The sequence below is a fragment of the Equus przewalskii genome, chromosome 1, assembly GCF_037783145.1.
Source record: "Equus przewalskii isolate Varuska chromosome 1, EquPr2, whole genome shotgun sequence".
Classification (NCBI taxonomy): domain Eukaryota; kingdom Metazoa; phylum Chordata; class Mammalia; order Perissodactyla; family Equidae; genus Equus; species Equus przewalskii.
In genome coordinates, this window is record NC_091831.1 from 173,364,861 (window position 1) to 173,388,526 (window position 23,666).

General features: G+C 37.2%; 1 protein-coding gene across 1 annotated transcript in view; it reads left to right on the forward strand.

Annotated features, from left to right (window-relative positions):
- The window catches only part of TTC6 (tetratricopeptide repeat domain 6), a 189,720-nt gene that overhangs the window by 80,331 nt on the left and 85,723 nt on the right, over positions 1-23,666 (forward strand). Inside the window, exons 7-8 of the mRNA XM_070629311.1 lie at positions 8,287-8,428; positions 18,998-19,102. Of these exons, the coding sequence (XP_070485412.1) occupies positions 8,287-8,428; positions 18,998-19,102 (247 nt within the window). The remainder of the gene's footprint in view (positions 1-8,286; positions 8,429-18,997; positions 19,103-23,666) is intronic.

Genomic DNA, 23,666 nt, shown 5'->3' on the forward strand with positions numbered 1-23,666 from the left:
TGTACGCACGTTGAAGATTGAGAGTCCCTCCTGCGGACAGTTGGACCCCATCTGAGAATTGGAAAGAAGTCCAGCGTAAGAGAGTAGCAGGAGCAGTGATACAGTTGAGGCTGGAGAGGAGGCAAGAGTCACATCATGTAGGATCTCACAGGTGCCCTGCAATGTGTACGTGAGGGCGTGCGTGTGAGGTTGGGGGAGAGATTCCTCTTCACGGTGTATTGGGAAGCCACTGACAGGGTTTTATGAGGACGAAGGACATGAGCAGATTTGCTTTACAATATCACAGTCCTCATCTTGACTTCTCGATAGCATTTAACTCAGTCGATCACTGGCTTTTCCTTAAAACACTTTTACCCTTGTGTTTCGGGACCTCACTCTGTCGGTTCTCTTCCTGCCTCGCAGCCTATGCCTTCTCAGTCTCCCTTACTGGTGTCTTCTCATCTTTTGATTTCAAAACATTGGAGTTCCCAGGGCTTGTCCTGGGACTGCTTTGCTCCCTACTTATACTCTCAAGGTGATCTAATCCAGGACCATGGCTTTAAATACCATCTATGTGCTGGTGACTATCATTTACTAAGAGAAACGCATAAGGATGTCCATTGTGTCACTTTGCATAATAACTATAAACTAGAAACAAGTGTCCATCAATGGAAGGCATTTTATGGGGCATCCAATGACGGGATGCATTGCAATCAAGGTAAAGAATGAGTAGAGCTCTGTGTAAAAGGAGGTAGAACTAAATATATAAATAAGTATGTGACTATATACAAACAAATTTTTTTGTATGTGGAAAGAAATTCAAGAAACTGTTAACTGTGGTCTGTTTTCATTGTAGATTGTATATTAAATCCATAAAAAGTGAAACTCTACTTTGTCTTACTTTTTGCTTTATTTATATGGTATACGTTTGCCCTTTTCTTTCTTTCTTTCTTTATTTTTTGTGAGGAAGATTGGCCCTGAGTTAACATCCGTGGCCAATCCTCCCCGTTTTTCTTGGGAAAGATTGTCACTGAGCTAACATCTGTGCCAATTTTCCTTTATTTTATTGGGATGCTGCCACAGCGTGGCTTGATGAGTGGTGCTAGGTCCACCACGAGGATCCGAACCTGCAAACCCCAGGTCCCTGAAGCCGGGTGCATGAACTTAACTACTGGGCCATCAGGCCAGCCCCAAAGGTTTCTTTTATTTTTAATCTTTCTTAGTTGTGTCCCTTGTAGATTGCATAGACTTGAATATTTTTTAAGCCTATTAGAAATTTATTTTCTGGTAACAGGGTGGATCACCCCATAGTCATTTCATGTCCTGTCAGATGTACTTAGTATTATTCTTGTCATCTTATTTTGTATTCTTTCTCACTTTTTTGCTCCTTTGCTATTCTATTACCTGTAATCTGACGTATTGGTCAACATTTGTCTGTCTTTTTTGTTTGGTTGTATCTTTATCCGACATCACTTTTTCTGTTTTATTTTGAGTTGTGTTTCCATTCTATTTATTGGTGCATATCTTCAGGAATATCAATTAGCCATGTGTTGGATCTTCATTATCTATCCTTACATTTATCATCTCTTTGGTTATATTTCTCTCTCAAACCTCTGTTCCACATCAGTGTGTTTTTTCTTCTGAGGTTTAAATTTTAAAAATTCCTTCTGATTGCAATTTTAATCCTACTGTGGCATTTTTCTTATTCCTTCTCAATTCTATCAATCTCTTAAGAAAAATGTAAGTCTTTTGTCTTATCTGAACTTTTGTTACCTGTTTTATGAAAGTATTTAAAAAATTTTCTTGACAAAACAAAGCAAATCCTTTCTAAAATATTTTTTTATTTCTATGATAAATCTTTTTCAGAAGGATGTTCTTCATATTATTTTTTGACTGCTATATATTTTTCTTATACTTTTCAGACTCTTCATAGAACTCATATTGGATTTTTCTGTGTACTCATCTTTGAATGAAGATAGGTCATTTCTGGCTGCCCAAAGCTAATATCAAATAGATTTACCTGGCATTTCTTGACCATCTTGGAGGGATTATAATACTACTTTTAGGTCTTAAGTTGGAGAACCAGAGGATGAAGGTTTATATTACTAATTTAGTTATTCAGAATCCTGAAAGGTGTTGGGAGTGGGATGGGGTAAGATCCAAACATTTTGTCTCTACGATTTTTATCCATGATTATTAAAACTATTGTACTAGAGGCTGATCTTTTCCTATTGGTTTTTCTACATGATAAAGATTATTATAGGCTTTTCTTCTGTGCATGCACATGTATTACATATACATACATCTTACAAAAATGACATTAAAGATATTGTTTTGACAGTTGACATTCCTGTAAGGATTTTTTTTAACTGGAAGACAGGCACATGAGTAATTGTTTTGACTTACTATCTCTACTACTTATAGTTTGCAAATCAACTATATAAGGTGTGCTTTTTTTGAAAGATTTTATCCAAATTCTCCAAATAGAATAGTGATATTTGAATAGGAAAACAGAAAATTACCTAGTAGAAAATGCATTGAGGTGCATTTATTGTATAATTTAGCATTAAAAACAACTCTATGTAGTAGATAAAATCTTCCCAATTCCCCAAATGAAGAATATGCAGTTCAGAGATTAAGTGAGTAGTCCTTACAGAAGTCCATATATGTACAGCTGGTAAAAGCTGGGATTCAGCCCAGCTCTCTCTGATTCTTAATGTGGTTTCCATTATATCCCACTGTTTCGTGACCTTGTAAAGGACCCTCTCATTTTCTTCTCTTTATGCTTTATTCTGAATACTCATTCTCATTTTATTTTCAGAACCAATCCTGATTTAAACTAGGAAGTAGCTGAGGAGCTCTAGTTGAATAATCTGAGATAAGCACATTTTCCTCACCCTTGGTGGTTCATATTTGATCCATTGTGACCCAGTTTTGGAAGCAGAGTTTCTACTTCTATTAAGGTGGGGGTTCTATTTTATATTGCTTGTTCCCTTTTAGAAATTGAAATCCTGTTTCTGAGTCCTCAGCCAGGTCTAGGGCCTTGCCTGGGGCCTGTGGAAGACTTTCCTGGTGTTACTTACTTAACTATTGAAAGCTTTTGCTGAATACTGCATGGTTTTGTATTCCCCATCACTGGTTGCCCCCACTAGAATGTGCCGTTGTCCCATGCTAGACCTTTCTGATGCCACGTGCAGTGCACCACCACCTGCATTTGAAATATCATGTTCTGTCTTCTTGTCTACATTCCCTTGCAGGGTGGGTATCTGGGACTGACTTGCCCCCACCATCCCCATCTCCTGCATTGTGTGCCATTCCTCCATGGTCAAGTCTAATCCTAGCCCCACTCCCATCCCTTACTTGGCCTTGTTCCTTGCTGCATAATCCAGGCAATGACCCAAGACATTATGCCAAAGAGCCAAAGACTTAATCCCTGTTTGAGGTCTGGCTGGTGATAGGTGTGACAGAAGCATGTGGGTTAGAGCTGTACGAGGCCTCAACCTTCCCCTAGGCTAGCCCTCTCACATTATGGAGGAGGAAACTGAGGCAAAACTTTGCACCCCAAATCACAGTTGGTGGCAGAGTTAGAACTAGAATCAGTAGCACCCTCAATTAGATTTCTATTACATCTATTTTCAGCAAGTAGTCCCTATACCTAAGTAAGACTTAAGCATATTTTAAAAAATACAGATTGGAATGACAAAAAACTATTTCAGTATGCACCAGCAATGTTTGCTAATATATTAGATTAGTGCATTTTTATTTTTATATGGAAATACCCAGAAAGGAATTATTTGGAAATTTGTCTGATTTCATAACTGCCAATATATGAAAGCTGGAATATTTTTTGTAAAGCAAAGCAATGTCATTCCACCAGATGTCACTGTTTGCATGTAGCAGTGGAGTTACAATGATTAAATATAAAATTCCCCCTCCCTAATCATGTTTTGTAAGAAAAATTTCTATATAGTTATACTCTTATTCTCCTTTAGATTTATTATTTTATCAAGACTGTGTTCCCTGAATTTTTGAAAGTATTCTTTACCTCTGCTGCAGATTTTTAAAGATTATACTAAAGAAAATTATTTGTAGATTAGCTTCTTCAAGAAGATGAGCTTCTAAAGTCTTTTCTAGACTTAGGAGTTCGCTTTCCAAACAACAGTTTTTGTAAGTTACTGTTTTCTAAATTGTGGATTGTGACCCAGTAAGTGGGTTGTGAAATCAATTTAGTAGCTTGCTGCAAACTCTTCAAAGAAATGTCTGGGGGCCGGCCCTGTGGCCGTGGCCGAGTGGTTAAGTTTGCGCACTCCGCTTCAGCGGCCCAGGGTTTCGCCAGTTCGGATACTGGATGTGGATATGGCACCGCTCATCAAGCCATGCTGAGGAGGCATCCCACATGCCATGACTAGAAGGACCCACAACTAAAAATATACAACTATTTACCAGGGGGCTTTGGGGAGAAAAAGGAAAAATTAAAAAAAAATCTAAAAGAAAATGTCCGGAATAGTATTACTTTGGTGAAACTTTTATACATGAGCACTCTTAAAATTTCCCTGTGAAGCTGCACCCAGGTTTTGTACCCCAAGGAGCAAGATAGCTTTTCTAAGGAATAGATGGGGAGATGTGATGGGGGAAGGTTCTCCGTTAGAGTCACACGAAGGAGGGAGAGCCCTTCTCCACGCTTCTCAGTGTGGAGCTCATGGGCACTTTTGTGGAACTCACAGAAGATGTGTGCAGAGATTTTTTATGAGTGTTCACAGCTTAGAGCAAAGGCTTTCCAAACTTCTTTGATGGCAACCTACAAGAAGAAGTACACTTTATGTCTCTGGCCCCATGGGAGACGGATGTTGACTGGGAAGGATGTTTGAGTCACTAGGAGAGAGGTGGCTTGTTTCCTTATTCAGTCCCCTCAGTGATAATAACAATAGTGATTGTAATATCAGCAACTTACTGGGCATGTACTATGTTCAAGCTCTTCACGTATATTATTCCTAAGCAATAGACCCTGAAAGACCCAATCATTGTTGCCATTTATAGATGAGGAAACTGAGCCTTAGGAGGCAAAAGTGACCTGCCCGACATAGCACACCAATTGGCCAAACTGGGGCTAAAGTACAACTGGGGTTTTTAACTTCATTCCAACAACTAGCTCTTCCCATATATCAGTGATTTCCAGGCTTCCCCAGAGGCTAAGGACCACCTGGAGTGTTTGATAGGTGTATCAGTTCTCAGAACCTACAGAATTAGAATCTCCAGAGGAGGGATCTGGAAAGCTGTAGATTTGACGAGCAACCCAGGATGTTATTATGATCAGGCTGTTTTAGGAAAGATTGTAGTACCTCAGTGATTCTGGAACTTCAGCGTGCATCTGAATCACCTGCAGGGCTGCGTAAAACACAGGTGGAGCTGGGCTCTACCGCCAGAGGTTCTGATTCATCAGGTGTGATGGGGCTCAAGAACCTGCGTTTCCAGCAAGTTCCTGTGTGGTGCTGATGATGCTGGTTAGGGAACATGCTTTAAGAACCAATGCAGTACATCTTGCTGACCCTATGTTCTCAGTCCCTCAGGACGGGTCTGGGACTAGCTTTAGCTGTGGTACTTTTCTCTGTCAGCCAAAGCTCAACAATACTTAGTCAGTACCTACTACATTTGGACCCATGGGAGACAGAAAATGAATAAGAATCACTTTTCTCCCTAAACTAGCCTATGATCTACTATGGAAAAGATAGAATAAAGTATAGTATATTTTATAATGAAAGAACCGATCAAACGCGGCAGGAAAACTAGGGAGGCAAAGATGGATTTTGACCGGGCAGAGGGGCATTTGTAAAGGTCTCATGGAGGAGTTGAGATCTGAAAGCCTGTTTTTATCACTTCTGTAGTCGCACTGTACTGTAACTTGGTTTGTCTGTCTCTCCTATTGCCCCTTAGTAATCTCAGCACCTAGGGCACCTTTTGCAAAGTGAATGTAGGTTGGACTGGGTATTAGGGGAAGGAAGTAGGAGTGGTAATGTAGATGGTGCCCAGACTGTGGAGGCCCCTGACTGCCAGGCTCAGGCGCTTGGGTTTTATACAGTGTGTGTAGTCATTAAAGTATTTGGAGAGGGGGTGACTGATGACAACTCTGGCAGGGGTATATAGGATGGATTGGAGGAGGGAGAGCCTGGAGGTAAGGGATGAGCAAAGATGTCGTCATGGGACTCAGATGAGAGAAAATGCAATGGACAGGAGAGACATTTTGGAGGCAGAAGGAACAGGACTAGAGATTATTGTTGGGAGTCAGAGAGAGGCTGGAGATGAAGAGATTTCAGTCTAAACTACTGAGATGGTGGTGTTTCCAAAGGGGATAACTCTAGAAAGGTTTGGTTCTTTTCTCTGGAAATAAAAATCTGGAGAAAAATGTCAAAGTCATTGACTCATCTTTGTCATGAAGGAACAGTTGCTACCGTTGGGGAGACTTCCCAGTGGGGTCCCCCATTTATGTTTATCAGAGCTATGTGCTCTAAAATGTCCAGTGACTCCTTTCACTTTCCCTCCAACCAACCACAATTCCTGTTTCTCTAGTGAGCTTTTGGAACATGAAAGGGCAAAAGATAATAAGATGTGAATGACTGTTACTACCTTGTTTTTGGCTTAGGGTCAGGTAAAAATGTAACAGTGCCTCAAGGTAGCTTCTTAAGTCCCTCTGTCCTCCCTGATTTTGGAAATACTTTACTGACCTTGATGTATATACTCTCCTGGCTTCTTGTTCTAGCCGATAAACTTTACCCTGTTCTTTTGTTTTTCCTGGATATATCAGTCAAGATTCAGTTGCAGAAAACAGAAATATTTTGGGCTATTTTAGGGAAAAAGGTAATGGGAATTTAGTAATGGGAACTGAATGCTTATAAAGTCAGTAGGAAGATTGGGCTCTAGGCAGGGAGGGCTCATAGAGATGACTCATGCAGCATGCTTAACTAGCTGCCGAGGTTGCTGCTGCTTCTGACAGGAATTCTGGAACCCAACATTGGCAACATAGCACCTTAGCTGAGATTCAGGGATCACGTGGCCTCTACTGTCACAGCTTTCGACTCTGGAGCTACATTGCTACAGAAGAACTCAACATTGCCATGACTGCTTGCCAACAGAAACATCATAACCTTCTTCCTTCCAGATTGTCTGTGAGTGCATCTGCTTACTGGATCCTAAATCACATTGAGGACACTGGCTGCAGGAGAGTTTTACGTCTCCATCCTCAGCAGTTCAGGAAAGCACGTTAGAAGGAGGATGGATAGTATTTTGAGCAGCAGTCCACTATATTCACTGAGCTGGGAGTTGAGCTTTGTCTTCTCCTTGAATTCAAATATTTGACAGGATAAGATAGGGGGCTTTTTTCCATGACTCTGCTTTGGCACAACCCTACCTTCTCCAACTGAGCTCTGGGTGGACCTGATTTTTTAAGAGCTTGTATGACAGGATCTGTGGGTTTCAGCATATTATTAAGTAGCTGAAATCAGTTGGGTTTGTGTGTGCTTAGTCTCCGCATTTGGTGGCTCATAAAGTGATTGTCTGCTTATGTAATGGTATACTAAAAAGGTGGAGGGAACAGTGGCTCTACATACTTCCGTGTGAAGCTGATACAGCTATACAGTTTGTGTGAGCCCTCTTCATACTCATTTATATTTCGTTTATAGAAAGTGCTGCAGCACAAAAGTTAATGTATTTTCAACAGTCTGTAAGTCAGTCATTAATGACACATTTTACCTCCGAATTTTGATTTACCTCATCTCCTTGGTTTAATTAAAGCTTATGTTGCTAAGCTTTGAACCTTCTGTGTCTATCCTGGTGTATATGTAGTTTGTAGCCTAGAAGGGAAGACCTGAGGCCGTAGCAGTTCTCTGCTCCCCGTGGCAAGATACAAATCCGGAAGAGAAAACGCTCATGTGAGGAGGCAGTTCCGCTTTCCTCAGTCTAAGACGTGAAACCATTTCCTGTGAGCTTGGAGCCGGGGGCGGGTCAGTGATCAGAAGGGAGAGAACTTTTACCTGTTTCATAATCAAGCTTCCATAGAGTGAATTTATGATTCCAATATCATAAAACAAAACCAAAACCATCAAAAAGCTTACTACTAAAATGTCTTCAGAACCAAACATAAATTATTTTTGAATTATTTCCTATTTTGGATTATCTGACTTCTGCACAATCTCTGTTTGGTACAGATATCAAACGTCAATATGTTTATTTGGGCGGAGATATGAAATGAGAACAAACGTCTTTTGCTTTATCAATGACTTAAAAAACAAATTTATTGTTTTTATCACACTGCAGAATCCTGCAAGGAGTTCCTGTTACGGAAAATAATCAAGAATATGTTGCTGTCCTTCCAACAGCATCAGGGGTTCGACCTGAATTGGCACCAGGAACTAGACAGCGCGCTCACAAACCAGACCTACAACTCTTGGGAGAGGAAGTAAGAATTTCCTGTATTAGTTTTCTCTACCTCACAAGTTCTCAAAACTTTTGGTTTCAGGACACTTTTTACACTCTTAAAAATTATTGAGGACCTCAATAATTATTTATGTGGGTTATATCTATTGACATTTACAATTTTGAAAATTAAAACTGAGAAAATGCCGAGATATTTATTTTTAATTTTAAAATTAAGTCATATATGTTAACATACATAATGTATTTTTATAAAAAATTATTTTTTTAAACAAAAAATTTGATGTGAAAACTAGGATTTCTTTTTTTACAAATCTTTTTAGTGGCAGCTAGATTCTTATTTCTGCTTCTGCATTCTATTTTGTGGTGGGTTGTTTTGGTTGAAATATATAAGGAAAATTCTGGTCTCACACAAATATGTAGTTGGAAAAGGAAAGATTATTTTAATAGCCTTTTAACATAATTATGGATATTCTCTGATAATATACCAAAACTCAACCAGTGGTAGTTTCTTGAAAGTTAGTTGTGAGACTTTGTTGTCCACAGCTGCGAAGGGCAAGGAATGGCAGGGACCGCCAAGGCTATTTGGTTGTTTAAGCAATTGAATTTTATTGAGAAAGGGAAACAGAAGGAGGAGCAAGGATAAAGGGGAACAACAAATCAGTACTTACAACATCCACACCACAATCAGCCGGGAAGTCCCAATAGTTTGTACGGCGGGCAGGAGTATTGATTGTCCGGGTCTGAAGCAAAGCGTCCTTTCCTCAGTGAGACTCCCAAATGTCCTATGCTTGTGACTTCCTTTTACTTTGAGGTTATCTAAGCTCTAACTTGGGGTTTTAGACAACTGGATACTTTGAGTTATTTCTTCTTGTTCCACAGAGGGGATGTTTTTATCTTCTAGTTCTCATGGATGGGATGTTTCTATAGTCTGGTCAGGTGCCCGTCGAGGTGGCCAGCACAGACAAGGAACATGATGCAGGACGTTGTCTTAGTAACTTGTGCCTTGGGGTCAAGGTCGAAGTGGCCATCTCCGGCTCCGAGCCCAGACACATTCTTTCACGTAGGCCCCAGATCCCAGTGTCCCCGGAAGGTGGGGAGGTCAGTGAACTCTGTACAGACTTCCACTTCTGGGGAAGATGGAGTAGAAGTACTTTTCCCTATTCTTCCTGCTAAGTACAACTAACCCCTGGGCATTATAAACATCAGAAGACTCTGAAAGGAGGCGAGAAGGAGGCACACTAACTAGGAACTTTGGGACCCAGGAAATGACAGGGTGGTGAGTTAGTTCCTTCGGTTTTCTTTTCTGTTTCATATAACTTAGACTTGGAGCTGAAAAAACTGGTAACCTAGAAACAAAAATAGGTAAAGACAAAAAAAGATCAAAGTCCCAATTAAAGCCTGTTCTCTCTAGCCGAGGAACCAGGGAAGAGGCAGCCTAGTAAGACAGAAAACTTTTAGACAATAACCGCTCTGCTCTAGACAAATACCAGAGAAAAAACTGTGCCCCCACTCACCTCCACTAGTATAGGCCGAGTGGGAAATCTAGACTTTTACTCTTCCCAGAGTGTAACAAGGCACCCTAACACGTCTGCCAGGGTGGTGTCAAAGAAGGCTGAGTGTGGAGCTGGGTCTTCATCTTAACAGGTTGGTAATGAGATTTCCCCTCCATGGTGTCAGCCGAGACCATCTGGGGATCCTGGATTTCCATTCCCACCTAGTAGTAGTGAGCCACTCCCCACTCTGGTGGTACCAGAGGAGGCCTAGTGGAGTGTCAGCTAAAACAAGTTTAAATAAGATCCAGAGTCTCATAGAATAATACCCTAAATATCCAACCTTCAATTGGAAATCACTAATCAGATCAAGAACTAGGAAAATCTCAAACTGAATGTAAAAGGACAATCAACAGACGCCAACGTTGAGATGACAGAGATGTGAGAATTATCTGACAAAGACTTTAAAGCCGCCGTCATAGAAATGCTTCAATGAGAAATTAGGAACACACTTGAAACAAATTAAAAAAATATTCAGAAAGGAAATAGAAAGTCTTAAAGAAATTTAAGATATAGAGAAGAAATTTTAGAATTGAAAAATATAGTAACTGAAATAAAAAGCTCAATGAATGGGCTCAAAAGGAGAATGGAAGAGACAGGAAAGAATCCGTGAACTTGAAGATAGAACAATAGAATTTATCCAGTCTGAACAACAAAGACAAAAAGACTAAAATGAAAATTAACAGAGCCTCAAGGATGTGTGGGAGTATAACAAAAGGTCTAACATTTTTGGTATTGCAATCCCAGAAGGAGAGGAAAAAGAAGGGAAGTGACTGAAAAAATATTGGAAGAAATAATGGCTGAAAACGTCCCCAATTAAGCAAAAGATTTAAACATATTCAGGAAGTTGAGCAAACCCCAGGCAGGAAAAACCCAAAGAAATCTGTACCAAGCTACAGAATAGTCAAACTTCTGAAAACTAATGCCAGAGAAAAAACCTTGAAAGCAGCAAGAGAGAAACAATATGTTACCTATAGGAGAAAAACAATTTGAATGGCAGTAGATTTCTCATCAGAAACTGTGGAAGCCAGAAGTCAGTGGCAGGACATTTTTCAAGTGCTGAAAGAAAAGAACTGTGAGCTCAGAGTCCTATATCCAGAGAAAATATCCTTTAGGAATGAAGGGGAATCAAGACATTGTCAGATGAAAGGAAACTAAGTGAATTTATCTCCAGCAGACCTACCCTAAAAGAATGGCTACAGAATTCCCTAAACAGGAATAAAATGATGAAAGAAGACATTTTGGAATATCTAGAAGGAATGAAAACAGGTAAAGCAAAAATACGGGTAAACGCAATAGAGTTTCCTTCTCCTTTTGAGTTTTCTAAGTTTTGTTTGTCAACTGAAGCAAAAATGATCATACTGTTAAATGTAGTTGAGGAAATGTTTAAGACAATTATATTATAAATGGAGAAGAGTAGAGAGACATAAAGGGAGGTAAGATATCTACACGTCACTTGAACTGGTAAAATGATGACATCAGTAGACTTTGATAAGTTATGTTTATATAATGTAATACCTAGAGCAAAACTAAAAATCTGTATGAAGAGATACACTCAAAAACATCATAGATAAATAAAAGTGGAATTCTAAAATATGTCCAGGTAACGGGAAGACAGGAAAAAGAAAACAGAGAAACAGAACAAACCAGAGGGAATAAACAACAAACAAGAAATGAAATGGCAGACTGAATCTCTGACTTAGATGTAAATGGTCTATGTATACCAGAGATTGCAGAGTGGATTAAAAGACATCACCTAACTATATAGTGTGTACAAGAAACTGACTCCAAATGTAATGATATAGGGATGCTGAAAGTAAAAGGGTAAAAAAAAGTTGTGCAAACATTAATCAAAGAAAAGCAGGAGTGGCTATATTAATATCAGATAAAGTAGACTTCCAAGCAAAGAAAGTTGTCAGAGACAGAAAGGGGCATTAAATTATGATAAAAATGTCAATCCACCAGGAAGAAATAACAATGTTAAAAAGTGTGTGCACCAAACAATAGAACTACAAAATATCTGAAGCAAAAACTGATAGAACTGAAAGGAGAAATAGGCAACTTTACAATTAGAGTCAGAGACTTTAACCCCTGTCTCTAAGTAATTGATAGAACACTTAGAAAATGAGCAAGGATATAGGAGAAGTCAACAACTCCATCAACCAACAGAATTTAATTGCAATTTATAGAACGCTACAGCCAACAAGAGGAGAATACACATTCTTTTCAAGTTCCCACAGGATATATGCCAAGATAGAGCAAATTCATAATGAAATCAAATTAGAGTTCAATATCAAAGATAGAAAAATCTCCATATGATTGGAGTCAAAACCATACAGTTATAAGTAATCCATGGGTTAAAAAGGAAATCTCAAGGGATTTGTAAAAACTGAGTTGAAAATGGATTTCAATTTTAAATCCATTTGAATTAAAATGGATTACAATGGAATTAAAATAGAAATACAACGTATCCAAATTTGTGGAACCCAGCTAAGGCAGTGCTGAGAGGGAAGTTGATGGCACTAAATTCTTATAGTAGAAAAGAGAAAGTATCAAATCAATAATTTGAGCCCCCACCTCAGGAAGCTAGAAAAAGAAGAGCAAAACAAACCCAAAGCAAGCAGAAGGAAAGAATAATAAAGAGCAGAAATCAATGACATTGAAAACAGAAAAACAGTAGAGAAAATCAATGAAACAAAGAGATAGTTCTTTGAAAAGATTAATAAAATTGATCTCTAGCAAGACTGAAAAGGATTTAAAAAGACCCGAATTACCAATATTAGAAATGAAACAGGAGCTGTCACCACAGATTCTGCAGACATCAAAAGGATAATAAGGAATCCTATGAACAGCTTTACACATGCAAACTGGACAACTTAGATGAAATGGAGCAGTTCCTCAAAGAACACTGACTACCACAACTAACTCAATATGAAATAGATATTTGAATAGCCCTATAACTATTAAAGAAATTGAGCTCTCTTTTTTTTTTTTTGGTGAGGAAGATTGGCCTTAGTTAATATCTGTTGCCAATCTTCCTCTTTTTGCTTGACGAAGGTTGTTGCTGAGCTAACATCTGTTCCAATCTTCCTCTATTTTGTATGTGGCATGCTGCCACAGCATGGCTTGACGAATGGTGTGTAGGTCCACACCCGGGATCCGAACCTGCAAACCCCGGGCTGCCTAAGCGGAGGGCGTGAACTTAACCACTACAGCACCAGGCCAGCCTCAGAAATTGAATTCTTAATTTAAAAACCTCCTCTCAGCCCTCTGGAAGGCAGTTTGGCAGGTTTACTTACTTTTTATTTATTTTTTAAACTGAACATGTGACTACTACTCATCAATAAAAAAAAGAATGAACTATTGATACATGCCACTTACAAGGGTGAATCTTCAGAGAATTATGCTGAAAAAAGCCAATTCTAAAAGATTACATACTATATGATTTCATTATACAACGTGCTTAAAATGACAAAATTATAGAAATGGAGAACAGATGAGTAGTTTCTAGGGTTTCAGGATGGGGGTGGGAATGAGTGTAAAAGGACAGTCTGAGGGATCCTTGTGGTGTTGGAATTGTTCTCTTGACTGTATCAATATCAATATTTTGTATGTGATATTTTACTATAATTTGGCAAAATGTTACCTTTGAGGTAAACTAGTAAAGGATAGATGGGCTCTCTTTGTATTATTTCCTAACACTGCACGTGAATCTACAATTATCTCAAAATAAAAAGTTGAATGAAAAATTGTGGTCATTGGACCAAATAAAAAAAAAAGAGAAAATGAGAAATTAAACTTAGTTAAAAAGAGAATGTTAAATGATAATTTGTATAGCTAAAAGAGAATTCTTAAAGGATGATTTGTACAGCTAAAGATGCTTGTCGTAGTGGAAATCTGAAACCATATCAATGACTTTTTCACACCTGAATACATTAAAATCTATTGGTTTATTTTATACTTTGAATGGGTTTTTTACCCATTCATGATTTTGTAACATTGTGCCTTGGTTATTTGGAAATATTGTTCATCAAGTTATGTAGATCTTCAAATGTTGACACATTTCAGTATATATATAATATCAAAATATCTTATTTTTAATATTATTAGAATAATGTTTTAGCATTGGGAACCTGACTAGGAGATGATGAGGGCCACAAAATTTCCCAAATTCTAATTTTTGCTAAAAGCTTAAGTCTTTTCATTGCCACAAATGCTCTTGAGTGTTTTATTTGAAATGACAAGTTTGCTTCATTCATTTTTCAAGAAAATGCTTGCCATGTACTCAAGTCTGAATAACCACAGTTTGATGTTTGTCCTTTCACATGAAAATGGTGGCTAATTCAGTTCACAACTCAAACGATAGCACCATGTTTTCCCTCAGAACCACCAGCCTACCTCACTGTCGCCACAGTACTTTATGTGTACTCCTCACTTAGTCACATTGAATATTAACAAGATGTGTACTTAAAAGTTGGGATTTAATAAAATTAACAATTTTTATTGCTTCCTGGTGGCCAGTTTTAAAATGCCGTTGCCTTGATTCATGCTGAGGCAAAATCAGTTTTACCTCATATTTTTGTTTTTACGCTATCAATGCAAATTTGAACACAATGAGAAAGGTGAATAACCTCTTAGCATTATTAAAGAAATAGTTTTCAAGGGTAGAAAGGTCTCAGAAAGACCCTTGAAAAGTCTTGAGGCTCTCCAGAGTCTCAGACCACATGTTAAAAACTATTGTTCATCCTTATGTTTCATTTCTATGAAGCTTAACTTACCCCTGAAACTAATTTGTGTGTCTCTCTCCTTTAGTGAACAGAATATTCTGACCTTGGTCTTCAGTCTGAACTTGAGTTATTATATTGGGTTGGAATACACATAGTATCTGTAGGGACTGTGAGGTGCCATTATACTAAATTAACCAAGTTTGCTTTATAGTGAACAATTCATTTTGCTGTGGAGTCTCTACCCTCCTGTCAGGTTCTAGCAGGCGCCAACCCTGCTGTTTCTAACCATTTTCCTCGGTCTCCTCTTCGAAACTTCTGAGCATTGCTGGGGAAGCAATTTACCATGAGGAGTGTTTATTCACTAGTTTAATTTGATAAATTCTCTCCTAAAGGTGCATCTATGTTTCTCCTTGAGAGAAGAGCGCTGTTGTTTAGTGATAGACTTTCCTCTCTTCCCACGTGGAGGCTTGTATCCTGCTTGCTTCCAGGGGAATGATTTTATTCCAGATGCTTAAGCTGCTGGAAGTCTAGCTACTACACGGAAGGAATTATTGTGTTGTGTGTGACATATCATTTGAATACCTGAAATCTTCTTAATTTCCAGGTGATCTTTGGAAGAAGAGTTGTCAGCTGATTTTGGAAGAGTTTATTCATCTTTTAGCAAGGACTTCTTGGCTCTAGGTCCTTACAGCACAAAGGGATGCAGTGTGCCCAGCAAAACAGAGGACGAGTGAGAAGGAAACGTAATTTTGAATTCCTGTGTTGGACAAATTAACCTGGCAACTGCAAAATCTGCCTTTCTCTAAATACCCTGCTGGTAGATGGGAAAAACATGATCAAGTGTATGGAATAGTCGAAGTATATTGGACTAGAAATAAAAGTGGTCAAGACTCAGTGTCACCTTATAATAGTGAACCTTTATTTATTGGTTTGGGTCTTTGTATTTTACTCTCAAAAGTCTGTGTAACACCCACACTCCAGGAGGTGTCACTGTTAAGGTTTCATAGTTAATGCTAGAATAATACTTGCAAGCTAATGCTCTAAAATCATTTGAGCTCATTTTTCTGGTGAAAGAAATCTTTTTGGGGGAAAATGCGTAGTCCAATTAAATATTATTAAAAGTCAATGAAAATTTTAAAGAAAATATAATTGCTAATAATACCATGGATTCAAACAGTTATTATTTTAAAAATCTTGCTACATTTTCTTCAAGATCTTGTCATGAGTGCCTGATTAATCTTTTGCCTCCAACTATTTTTAAAAATTATTTTTCTTTTATTGTTTGCTTTTTTATAGTTACTACTATTTTATTGAAATAAAGTTCATTTTTTAGAATAGTTTTAAACTTACAGAAAAATTGCAAAGACAGTGTGGAGGTTTCCCATATATCACACACTCTGTTTCCCCTGTTACTAATGTAATAGTAGGTTGAATAGTAGCCCCAAAAAGATGTGTTCAAATCCTAGTCCACAGTACCTGAGGATGTGACCTTATTTGGAAGCAGACATTCTGCAGATGTAATTAAGAATCTTGGGGTGGGCCCTAAATCCAATAGGACTGGTGTCCTTTTAAGAGGAGAATGCCACGTGAGCACACAGACTCACAAGGAAGAAGGCCATGTGACAATGGAGACAGAGATGGGAATGATGCAGCTGCAAGCCAAGGAAGGCGAAGGATAGCTGGCAATCACTAGAAGCTAGGCAAAGGCAAGGAAGGATTCTTAGCTAGTGCCTTCAGAGGGAGAATGGACCCCCCTCCAGCTTGATTTTGGACTTCTAGTCTTCAGGACTGTGAAAGGACACATTTCTGTTGTTCCAGGCCACACAGTGGTAATTTGTTATGGCAGCCCTAGGAAGTGAATACATCTTACAGTTGTATGGTACGTTTGTAAAAAGCAATGAACCCATATTTATACATCATTATTAACGAAGGTCCGTACTTTATTCAGATTTCCTTAGTTTTTGTGTAACGTCCATTTTCTGTTCCAGGATCCCATCCTAGATATCACATGGCATTTTGTTGTCTCCTTAGGCTTCTCTTGGCTGTGACAGTCTCTGAGACTTTCCTTGCTTTAGATGGCCTGGACAGTTTTGGGGGAATACTGGTCAGCTATTTTGTAGAATATCCCCCAATTGGGATTTACCTGATGTGGTTTCGGGAGGAAGACTACCGTTTTCATCACATGTATCAAGGGTACATCTTCTCAACATGACTTATCACTGTTGATGTTAATCTTGATCACCTGGCTAAGGCAGTGTTTGCCAGCTTTCTTCTTTGCAAAGTTTCTCTTTTTTCCTCCCTTTCCGTACTCCTCTCTTTGGAAGGAAGTCACTAAGTGTGAAGCTTACACTTAAGGAATGTGGAGTTATGCTCCACCTCCTTGAGGCTAGAGTATATACAAAAATTAATTTGAATTCGTCTGTGCAGGAGATTTGTCTATTCTTCCCATTTATTTATTACTTATTTGTATCAATGTGACTCATGGATATTTATGTTATACTTTGAGTTGTAATCCAATAGTATTTTATTATTATTATTATTTTTCTAAAACTGTTTGACCTTTGGTCATTGAGAGCTCCTTCAGTTGGCTCTTATGTCCCTTTGACATACCCCATCATTGTGGGAGTTTTCCAAAGACTTTCTTAATTTCTGGCACTACAAGATGTTCCAGACTCATCTTGTGTATTTCCTGCCCCAGTCCATAGAATCAGCCATTTCTACAAGAAGCCCTGGTTCCCTTTACTAGAAAATGTAACTAGAAACCAAGATCTGGGCATTTAGGTGTGCTAGTTGCTACTGGGGTCTTCTCAGCTGACACAGCAAGGAAATTTACGTGTGTATATTAACTCCTGCATTTACACATATTTAAAAATATTTCTATATGTAACCATCTGGGTCTAAATTAATCTAAGCATGACTTCCCTTTGATGTCTTCAACTCTAATCCATTACCACGTGCATCATTCTAGCCTCCTCCTTTGCTTATTTTTAAACTCCCGCTCTACCAGTGACAAACCTGGCTCCTACCATCCTCCATTCATTTACTGAATTGTTCAATTCCAGTATAGAGGTATACATGCATAGAAGTATCGGAATTATTAGCCTATATTCCAGTGGGATACAACTTTCGTAACTAAAGTTCAGTGCTGTGTACAGTTTCTTTTTGTATACTCCATTCATTTCCAAAGTTCCTAAGGTCAACAACTTTTCCCCCGCTCCCTTCAGTGAGGTTGTTTCATACAATTATAATACAGTTAGATTGCTTTGTTACATTCTGCATTCCATCCTCTTGATCTCCTAAGTGATTTTTAAAAATTTGCATGCATTAAGGTTCACTCTTTGTGCTGTAAATTTCGATAGGTTTTGACAAATGCTTAATGTCATATAGCCACAATTCCACAATTTAGGGAGAATAGTTTCATCTCCCTAAAAATTCCCTTGTACCTGATTAATTTTCATTTGGAAAAAGTTTAAAGAAACAAATAAATATAGAAACTAACAAACACTTGAGGAAATGTCAAGAATTTATGTGTTAAGGTTTTGTCATACTTGTTTCAGATTTTTTAAAGTAAAAGAAAATTTAAAAGTAATTTAACTAAGTCTTCTTGTACTTCTTCCTAATTCCATTTCTCTTCCTCCTTACCCAAGGCCAGTTGCTGTTAAAACTGTGGTCTTTCTAGTCCATGATTTTATGGTTTACTAGATCTATCTGTCACCTTAAACGATAAATACTATAGACACATTTATGTAAATGACACTATTTTGTATGTACCTTTCTAAAACTTGCTCGTTTTGCTGTCAGTGCTGTGCTTCTAAGATCCGTCTATGGTATGTAGCTTTCGTGCGTGAATGGCTTTACAGTGTTTAGTTATGTGAATATACTACATTTTCTTCATCTGTTTCTCTATCAATGGACATTTAGATTGGGCTTTGTTTTTTGCTATTTCATGTGCTGTATGAATATGCTTGTACATATCTCTTCATGCATGTGTGTAAGAATTTCCTTAGACCATACAGCTGGAAGTGAAATTTCTGGATCATGTGGCAGGCACATTTTCTATTTTACTAAAAATGGCCAAGTTGCCTCCAGTGTGGTTCAACTAATTTCCCCACATCCTTGGCATCACTTGGAATTGCCAACTTTACATTTTTGCTAATCTGATGGGTATGAAATTTGTCTTTCCAAGACTTTCAGAGGCTTTGGAACCAATCATCTCACTTTCTGGGCAGCTAGAAACAATTTTGACAGGAGCTTGGGTTTTTACCCTAGGGACCACTTGTTAGTTTCTAATAGCGTTTTATGTTGTTTTCAAAGGTGTCTGCTTACCCAGGATTTACGAAGTTGTTTTGGAATCTCACTTCACCCAAGTTCTCTGTTCCGGTATCTGTCATGAGGGAAACCCTATATCCAAAATATGAGGTAACATACTGAGTGACTTTTCTCTGTTGTTGTTGCTAATAACTAAATATTTGATTATATTTGATTATGACTTTAAATTTTACTGGACAGTTATGTAAATTGTCAGACAACTATTGCCATCATTAAGAATGAGTGGATGGCACTATAGAAATTATATATAATGAGTAATTACTATATGTGTGTATTATATGTATGTACATATATACACATATACTTATAAGCCCAATCTTATGTACATGTACTTATATATTGTATATATTTCTAAAAAATGTTGTACTTATCCATGTTACTTTAGCCAGTCAAGAAGAATATTCTGTTTTATTTTTGAAAGGATATTTTATTTGACTGAGCTTCCAAGATATGAAGCTACTTAGGTTGCTTAGAAGATCTTCATGGTATTTTCATTTGCTTTTAATAGTGTATTTTTAGTTAATTTAATGTTTAAAAAAGTTTAACACTACCCAATACAATTATTAATCTTTTTCCCTTAAAAAGGTTTACTTGCTCTCATTTTATGTTATACTGATTATTTTAAAAATGAGAAAGATCAAGAGAAGAAAACCCAAATCCTCTATGCTTCTTCTCTTTCAAGACAACTATGGTCCACTTTTTTGTCCATTTTCTTTCATTCTTAAAATTCTTCTTCCTCCTCCTTCTCTTATTTTCTCTCTTCCCCCCCCTTTTCTTCTTCCTTGTCATTTTTTTCTTCTTGAAATAATTCTGTGCTGAACATCATTGTGCATACATTTTTAATGATATTTAGGATTATTTTATTTGCACAGGATTTTAGGCAGCTTACTAAAACACATATATCAGAAAAGGATAAAACAAAAAAGTTAAAGAAATCATGGGAAAAACATAACAAGGAAAATAACCTAATAAGCTCAGAGATAAGATTAAATCAAAGAAATTCTGTCCATATATATGCTATTGCTTGAAACGGGGTCATTAATTTACCTTTTAGCTTCCCTGCAACCAAGATAGGGATGGCATCACATTCATATTTGACCTACTGAAACTATATGTTTAGAATGTGAATATTGAAAAATCTTTATATTTCTTGGATTGCTTGATCATGATGTATTGTTCTTCAATAGCATGTTGAATTCTGATAGGCAATATTTTATTTTTATTTTTAATATATACTCGTGGTGAACTACGCATGTAGGATTTTTTATCCCTCTGGTGGACTCCACTCTCAGGGGTATTCTTGCTTCATAACATTAACTGAGTAGCATGTCATCTTTTTGAATATTCTGGAATTGATATAGCGTAGGAATAATCTTGAAAATTTGGAAGAAATCACTGGAAACATCTGAGCCATTTGGGAAGGTAATTGTTTGACTATTAAAAATTTTTCCTATCTAATTCTTGGGTTATTCGTATTTAGTATTTTTTCTTGAGTTAATTGGTAACATGTATTCTTATGGAAAGCCATCTATTCAATTGAAATGTCTGTTACACGCAGAGTTCGTATATATCTACTCTTCAGTTTTAATCTCCATTTCTAATATTACGTCATTTTCTTTCCCATTTCTAATGATATTTTTGAAATTTGTTTTCCTTCCCTAGAATACATTTTTTAGAAATTGGTTTAATTTTTTTGCCTTTTCTCTTTTGTTTTTAATTACAATGCTTTAGTCTCTGCTTGTCAAACTACTATTTTCACACCGCTATAAAACCATCCCTTTAATTACTTTTAGCAAAGTTAAGATCCCTAGTTTTTGAGATTATGGCCAGTCAGCCAGAAAAACGGAAAAATATCTTTGACCAACAAACTTTCAGATTAGTTATTAACTCAGTTTTTGCCCCTCTGAGTTTTAGTTACTTCTGTCTTTGAAAATTTTTGGTTACTGGCTTCCTGCATTCCATAAAAGGTTGACATTTATATTTGGTATTTTTCTAATTTCTTGTGTTGAAAATTTAATTAATTTCTTTATCTTTGTTCTTTTTAAGTAATATAAGTACTTCATGAATTTTCTTCTGTGTAAGCCTTTAATCTTATTTCATAAATTTTTATAGTGTGTTCATTTATTTCTAAATAATTTCTATTGTAGTTTTCGTTATCTTTTTCACATACGCCTTATATGGGAAAGTTTTTTAAAACTTTTTTGACTTGTTGGAATTATTTTGTTTAAATTTTATTCTTAACCTTTATTAACATAAGGAAATACTTCCTTTAGAATACCAGTTTCTTGGAATTTATTGATATTTGTTTTGTGGTGTCCTGGATGTCCCATCAATCTTTATTAATTCAGTGGTATTATGTGTAGTGACCATTTTTACATTGTGGCAGCACCAAGGAGAGCACAGGCTTTGCATTATACACTCTTGGATTTGAATCTCACTTACTTCGCTGATAACCTTGTACTAGGATCTTAGCCACTGACAGTCTCAGTTTTTTTGTGTGTAGAGTGGGTGTTCTGAGGATTTAATGAGAGACGATATGTTTTGCCAGATGAATGGTAGGTGCTCAATTAACAATAGATATAGCTGTTGTATAGTTATATTCCATTTTTCTGTGGCATATTTCTTTCCTATGATCTAAAAAACATTGTTTGGGATTTTTCGGTGCAGTTACGTTTTGTCCATTTTTCTTGGTGTTACTGATAGTTCTTTCTTTATGTGAGCAGGAGCTGTTTCATCTTATTATGAATTCAGTACTCTTTCATCTTTGTTATGAATTCTGTCTCTATCAATTTTAGATGACCTACTTTGGCCTATTTAATGCTAGAATTCTGCTCTAATATGGCCAACCCTGTGTGCTTTTCTGTTTGTGTTCAGGAATATTTTCATTTTAGCCCTTTCTCCATTGTGTTTTTTGTTTGTTTGTTTTAGAAAAGCCGTATGAGTAGCATATGGTTAATTTGGTCTTACTCATATTATTTTATTTTGTGGTTTCTATCTTTTAAAAATTTTCTTTCTATTCTGTCTTTTGTTAAACCACCATTATTTTCTTTAGCAATATTATTGTCTGTGCTGTTTTCAGAGTGGCAAGGCCTGTTAAAATTACTTAAGAACTTGCACAAATAGTGTATGAATGCTTTCTTGTGGAAAAAATTCAAACAATAAAGACGTGTATAGTATAAAGAGTGCGCCCCACCCTGGATGCTGCCCCTCCCCTGTTCTCTTCTCCCTCAAGTTGACCATTGTTAAATGCGTTGTGTGTAACCTTTCAGACATTTTCATTTTCATTTATGTAATATAGGTGTACGCAAATTAATGTTTTTACGTACGTGGAATCATGTAATCTACGTTGTTCTGCATCTTGATTTTTTCCCCTTAAAATGTACTTGAACATATATCTTTGCATACATATGTGTATTTTTCTATTTGGAATTCCTGGCCAAAGTACATGTGTAATTTAAATCTTGGCAGGTTATTGCGTATATTTGTTTTTTTTTTTAGTGTAGTCTAGAGTTTTCATTTACTTGAGAAAATAATAATTATCCTTTTAGAAAAAGATACCATGAGCTAAAATGAGAAGGTTGATAACATAAGGTATATAAAAAGATTGCCCTAATGTAAAAGATTGGTGACTATTAATTTGTGTAAGTATAGCACCCATGAAATTGTGATGCTCACATCTCCTTCAAGAGAATATGTTGAGAGGAGCATACTTGACTGCTAGCCTCCAACCGCTGTCCTGTAGCTCCACCATGGCATTCACTCCAAGGCCATTCTTCCTCTGGGCTGCTCCCAGCCAGTGCCTGAGCACAGGGGGCTTGCTAGACGTGACCCATTCCTGCTTGATGTGGCTTTGTTTTAACAGGCAGCTTTGGTTAGAGACTTTCCATCTGCCTCACTGACTCTTTCTCAGAACTGCTCTGTAGTCTGAAGCTCTTCCTACCCACTCCTTCCTTTCTCTTCCCCTTTCACAGGTGTCAGACCTGGATCGTGGTCTGAAGGCTCCCTCTGCCTACTGCTGCCTCTTTTTTATGCATCTGCTTCTAACTGAACTGACACAGTAGGGGAGTCCATAGTATGAGTGCAATGTTTTCCAAACTACTGTATATGTTTATAAAGTATGGGTATGTATTTTTCTATCTTTGTATATAGGAAAGTGTGAATATGGGGAATTGAGAGTGGGCAGAGCTGTCTGAACAAAAGTCTGAATGCAAGAATAAGAAGGATTGGTTAGAACTGGCGATGATGGAGTAACCCATTAGAAAGGTGTTCCAAATTAAATCAGTACCCAATGAACAGACGAAAAAGGATCCAACAGGATTTTCTGGCACAAAAAGAGGGCTCAGGACACTTCCCGTGCACCAGAACTGGAATCAGACCTTTGTTCAAAGACTCCTGGTTCCTTTGAATGGGAATTGGTATTTAGATACAAAGATCTGTGTATCCCATTTTTTAAAAGCAATTTTAACCTATTTATATATGATTGTTGATATTTTTTGTTTTATCTTGCCATTTAATTTATGTTTTTATAGACTCTGCCTTTTGTTTGTTTTATATTCTCTTTTTATTCCTTTTCTTAAATATATATTTTTTGTTGTTCCTTTTTAAAAATATTCAGTGGGCTGGATAGAAAATATTATGATTTTATTTTTATTTT